Source organism: Chiloscyllium plagiosum, unplaced genomic scaffold (genome assembly GCF_037043375.1).
Source record: "Chiloscyllium plagiosum isolate Xiang-an unplaced genomic scaffold, Cpla_swu_hap1 HiC_scaffold_2, whole genome shotgun sequence".
Lineage (NCBI taxonomy): Eukaryota > Metazoa > Chordata > Chondrichthyes > Orectolobiformes > Hemiscylliidae > Chiloscyllium > Chiloscyllium plagiosum.
The window spans coordinates 14,370,642-14,376,402 of NW_028270140.1; the positions used below are offsets into that span (position 1 = coordinate 14,370,642).

Sequence of the window (5,761 nt, forward strand, 5' to 3'; positions counted from 1 at the left end):
ATGTTGCTCTTATTAAGATGAAAATTAAGCAAAGTGGAGCTGGTACTTCATATTAGCAGTCCACTACCTCTGCAATCCTTGTTAATTACACTCCGTCACAGAGATGAGATTTCTTTACCTAGAGAGTGGTGAGCCTATGGAATTCACTACCACAGAAAGCAATTTGAGGCGAAAACATCGTCTGATTTCAAGAAGGTGTTGGATATAGCATCTGTGACTAAATTGATACAAGAATATGGGGATGGGGGGGGGAGGAAAACAGAAGACAAAGAAAACAGGAACAGCCTATTGAGTTAATCAGCCATGATCATAATGACTGGTGGATCTGGCTTGAAAGGCTGCATGGCCTGCTTCTTAGTCCAATTTAAGCTTTTGTCTTAAAGAAAATTTCAGTCTGACAACAGTGGATTTGGGTTTATAGTTAGCAAATATCTTGGAGTGTCCTGAAGATAGTATGCACAATGTGGACTTTCATTTGTTGTACAGGAACATGCACTCAACAGAAAATGAGAAAGAATATTGAGTAAACAATACTGAAAGAAAGGAAATCTTTACAAAATTAAAGAGACAATTAAGCCATCGATTGTCTATTACACTAAAAGGCAAATAGATTTGGTACAATGTGACAAGAGGTGCCCTGCAGAGATCTGTATTGGGGCCTCAAATTATTCACAACATTCATTAATAACTTGGATAATCACTACAAATGTCAAAAATCCAAATTTACTGAAAATTGGGAAACATTGCAATGTTGACAACAGCATAAAATTATAACAGAATATTGATAGATCAGGTGAATAGGCAAAACTATGGATTAATTTAAATAAAGAAATGTAAGGTTACCCATTTTGGACCAAAAAAGGATAGATATGGATTTTTTTTTAAAAGGCACAAAGTTAGATGCAGTGGATGTGGGGGGGTTCAGGTGTGTTGCTCTTTAAAATGCCACAGATAGGCACACAACATAGTCAAGGCAGTTCATGGGATGCTGGCTTCCAAATCTAAAGGGGCTGGAGTTGAGGGGTGCAAATGTTATGCTGCAGTTATACAAAACCCTAGTTAGATCCCATTTTAGAGTATGTGGGCAGATCTGATTACCATATTAAATGTTACAGCAGATTCAACAGGCTAAACATGGTCTACTTCTGCTTGTATAAACCGACATGTGGAACAATTACTTTAACAGGCAGAATGTACAAAATAACTTACCCATTTACATTTGGAACAGAACAGCTGGTTGCTACTGGTTCCACTTTACTGCTTAAAAATGTGAAAAGTATCACCTTCAGTTCAGTCAGACAATTCATTAATGAAAATCACAGATGTCCTGTTTATGAAAAGCTAGCAAATTGGAGGCTTCCACATTTCAGAGACAGGGGAACCTAAATACATAGCAGATACTGCTCTTACAATTTAAATATACTATACAAAAAGACCAAGGGCATAGAAGAGGACAAGAGGAAAGAATTGAAATCAGAGGTGTAACACAGTAACGATGTGATTTCAATCTTTATAATCAGACCAGACAGATAATTACCAATTGTTTAATTGATAATAAAATGCATCAATTTTCATACAAAACCATTTAAAGTAAATCCAGCAGAAAACAACTCAACTTATAGCTGGGGAAGTATCAATGCTCCATGTTGTTTCTTACAGTGCACCCTTCAAGAGGAATGACAAGCATTACCAATGATTGAAACTCTGCAGATGCTGGAAATCTGAAACAAAATGCTGGGGGAAGAGAAAAAAAACAGAAAAAGCTCAGAACTCCGATCAGGAGAACAGTCATGACAGACTCAAATGTCAACTTTCTCCAAACCTGCTGCCATGCCTGGCAAATTTCATCAAATATTTCCAAGATTTTTTGCAATTCCATACTCCTTACAGGTTCATAAAGTTGGTCAAGTCTCAGAATCACTAAGCAAACACTAAATATTTCTCCAATGTTGGGGAAACTGAGGTGACTTATCTAGCTGACTTTGGATCAGATTCATACTTTAGTCAGACACCATGTATTACAAACAGTTTTTGGTGCACACTGATATAGGAGGGCATCTGTTATATAAAACAATTACAAAAGGCTTTGTGCAAAATTAAATGGCAAATTGTTCAATGTAAGAGAAGCATAACCAACAATTAATCCAGTAGCACAGAGGTTTTCGATATGTAGAGGGTTGACAGCTTGCCCTGAAGTTTAAAAGATCCACTTCTTAGTGAGATTCCCAATTGTCCATTCAATTTATCATTTTGTACCAATGAGCATCAGGTTTCACTTGACAACCATCTTGCAGATAGCACGTCTTTGATACCAGCAGCGAATTTCATATACTATCCAGTTTACTTAGGATAAATGGAGCTGAAAGAGAGAGGACAGAGTCAGATATACAGCACAGAAATGGACCCTTTGGTCCAACCAGCCCATGCCGACCAGATATCAGAGTAAATCTAGCCACACTTGCTAGCATTTGACCCATATCTCTCTAAATCCTTCCCATTCATTTACACATCTAGTTGACTCAAATTGTTGTTATTGTACAAATCTCCACTTAGAGTCAGAGATGTCCAGCATGGAACCAGATCCTGCGGTCCAACCAATCCATGTCGACCAAATAACCCAACCCAATCTAGTCCCACCTGCCAGCACCCGGCCCATATCCCTCCAAACCCTTCCTATTCATATACCCACCCAAATGCCTCTTAAATGTTGCAATTGTACCAGCCTCCACCACATCTTCTGGCAGCTCATTCCATACACGTACCACCCTCTGCGTGAAAAAGTTGCCCCTTAGGTCTCTTTTATAGCTTTCCCCTCTCACCCTAAACCTATGCCCTCTAGTTCTGGACTCCCCGACCCCAGGGAAAAGACTTTGTCTATTTATCCTATCCATGCCCCTCATAATTTTGTAAACCTCTATAAGGTCTCCCCCCTCAGCTCTGGGGAAACAGCCCCAGGCTGTTCAGCCTCTCCCAGTAGCTCAGATCCTCCAACCCTGGCAACATTCTTGTAAATCTTTTCTGAACCCTTTCAAGTTTCACGACATCGTTCCGACAGGAAGGAGACCAGACCATGACAGATCACGCCATCCTCTGCATGAAATGTTGCTCCTTAGGTCCTTTCAAATTTTGCCCCTCACCTTAATTCTATACCCTCTAGTTCTGGACTCACCCATCCCCGGGGGGGACGGACCTGTCTATTTACCCCAACCATGGCCCTCATGATTTTATAAACCTCTAAGGTCACCCTCAGCCTCTAACACTGCAGGGAAAATAGCCCAGGTCTATTCAGCCTCTCCCTATAGCTCAAATTCTCCAGCCCTGGCCACACCCCTGTAAACCCTTTCTGAACCCTTTCAAGTTTCACAACATCTTTCCTACAGCAGGGAGACCAGAAGTCCACACAATATTCCAAAAGTGGCCTCAATGGCCAGCACAATAGGATTTAATATAATTCGCAGATTAAAGGTACAGGAAATGGGCACATAAGAGGAATGTGGGCTGGTTGAATTTGATAAACCACTTGCACACAGACACAGCATGTCAACATTTAGTTTTTCAAGTTAAGTACTGAGACAAATCACCTAAAATGTCATGAATGCCGATCCTAAGCAATGTGACAGAAGATGTGGTGGAGGAACTGCTCACTTTGCTGTATGACTTTATTACTATAGAATGCAACATTTATTACAACGGCCCACGGTGGGTGAGGAAATGGTTGATGCTCCGGGCAGTTCAAGCAGAGCTGAGGAACAGGGAGAACAGTTCCTCGCATCTGATTTGGGAGATTCACTGAGAAACCTAACAGCCCGGGCAAGGGCTGACTGGGGTGGACAAAGTTAAAAATCACACAACACCAGGTTATAGTCCAACAGGTTTAATTGGAAGCGCTAGCTTTCGGAGCGCTGCTCCTTCATCAGATGGTTCATCACAACCGCCTGATGAAGGAGCGTCGCTCCGAAAGCTAGTGCCTCCAGTTAAACTTGTCGGACTATAACCTGGTGTTGCGTGATTTTTAACTTTGTCCACCCCAGTCCAACACCGGCACCTCCGAATCATGGGGACTGTCAGTGTGACTTTGCGCGGCTCCACCCCGCCCCTCACCCGCCCGGTCTATTCCCCGCCCCTCACCCTCCACACCGCCCTCTCCCCGCCCCTCACCCTCCACACCGCCCTCTCCCCCCCCCTCACCCTCCACACCGCCCTCTCCCCCCCCCTCACCCTCCACACCGCCCTCTCCCCCCCCTCACCCTCCACACCGCCCTCTCCCCCCCCTCACCCTCCACACCGCCCTCTCCCCCCCCTCACCCTCCACACCGCCCTCTCCCCCCCCTCACCCTCCACACCGCCCTCTCCCCCCCCTCACCCTCCACACCGCCCTCTCCCCCCCCTCACCCTCCACACCGCCCTCTCCCCCCCCTCACCCTCCACACCGCCCTCTCCCCCCCCTCACCCTCCACACCGCCCTCTCCCCCCCCTCACCCTCCACACCGCCCTCTCCCCCCCCTCACCCTCCACACCGCCCTCTCCCCCCCCTCACCCTCCACACCGCCCTCTCCCCCCCCTCACCCTCCACACCGCCCTCTCCCCCCCCCTCACCCTCCACACCGCCCTCTCCCCCCCCTCACCCTCCACACCGCCCTCTCCCCCCCCCTCACCCTCCACACCGCCCTCTCCCCCCCCCTCACCCTCCACACCGCCCTCTCCCCCCCCCTCACCCTCCACACCGCCCTCTCCCCCCCCCTCACCCTCCACACCGCCCTCTCCCCCCCCTCACCCTCCACACCGCCCTCTCCCCCCCCTCACCCTCCACACCGCCCTCTCCCTCTCTAACCGCCGCAGTGGCCCCCGCTTGCTCCCCCGGGTGTTGAGGCGGGCCATGTGGGAGGCCCAGTCCCGGGGTGGGGAACTCCCATTGGGCCCGGGACCCCTCCGCCTCCTGGTACTCACTCGCCCGCAGGATGGCCACGTAGATGAGGAAGTTGCGGACCGAGCGGAGTACGTCCGCCCTCATCTTCTTGCGCAGTTCCTCCGGGTCCATCTTCGGGCCGAGCGCCTCCATCCTAAACATGGCGGCTCGCGGGCGGACTGACCGTTCACCCACTAGCCCCGCCTCCGCCCTCAACCACACGTGATCCGCTTTCGCCAATCAGCGTGAAGGATGGCGAGCCAATGGCGGCGCCTGACGTCGGCCGCCTGACTCCGCCCCCGCAGGGGTCACATGACCGACCCGGAAATGGGCGGTTCCGCTCTCAGGTTGGAGTCACGTGCGTTACAGATAAGACACCGGAGTGAGAACCGGGATAACCCCCCCCCCCCGTGATCCCCGAGTGAGAACCGGGAGAACCCCCCGTGATCCCGGTGTGAGGGCCAGGATAACCTCCCTCCCCTCCCCCGTGATCCCGGTGTGAGAACCGGGAGAACCCCCTCCCCCCCGTGATCCCGGTGTGAGGGCCAGGATAACCTCCCTCCCCTCCCCCGTGATCCCGGTGTGAGAGCCGGGATAACCTCCCTCCCCTCCCCCGTGATCCCGGTGTGAGAGCCAGGATAACCTCCCTCCCCTCCCCGGGATCCCGGTGTGAGAGCCAGGATAACCCCCTCCCCCCATGATCCCGGTGTGAGAGCCGGGATAACCCCCTCCCCCCCGTGATCCCGGTGTGAGAGCCGGGATAACCTCCCTCCCCTCCCCCGTGATCCCGGTGTGAGAGCCGGGATAACCTCCCTCCCCTCCCCCGTGATCCCGGTGTGAGAACCGGGATAATCC

At 50.0% G+C, this 5,761-nt stretch overlaps 1 protein-coding gene across 1 annotated transcript; it reads right to left on the reverse strand.

Annotated features, from left to right (window-relative positions):
- Positions 1-1,496: 1,496 nt before the first annotated feature.
- tomm5 (translocase of outer mitochondrial membrane 5 homolog (yeast)) lies at positions 1,497-5,105 on the reverse strand. The gene is made up of 2 exons (XM_043719746.2): positions 4,948-5,105; positions 1,497-2,359 (listed from the first exon to the last, which is right to left on the reverse strand). Exons 1-2 carry the CDS (start codon positions 5,066-5,068, stop codon positions 2,325-2,327), a joined length of 156 nt encoding a protein of 51 aa, XP_043575681.1. The 5' UTR covers positions 5,069-5,105; the 3' UTR covers positions 1,497-2,324.
- Between the last annotated feature and the right edge of the window lie 656 nt (positions 5,106-5,761).

What these genes read in the sequence shown, in the direction of transcription:
- tomm5 (XM_043719746.2), bottom strand. Translation starts at nt 5,068, where the DNA reads ATGTTTAGGATGGAGGCGCTCGGCCCGAAGATGGACCCGGAGGAACTG. An exon ending in CGTGGCCATCCTGCGGGCGA is followed by an intron (nt 2,360 to 4,947) that starts GTGAGTACCAGG and finishes TCTCTCTTTCAG; the next exon opens with CTCCATTTATCCTAAGTAAA.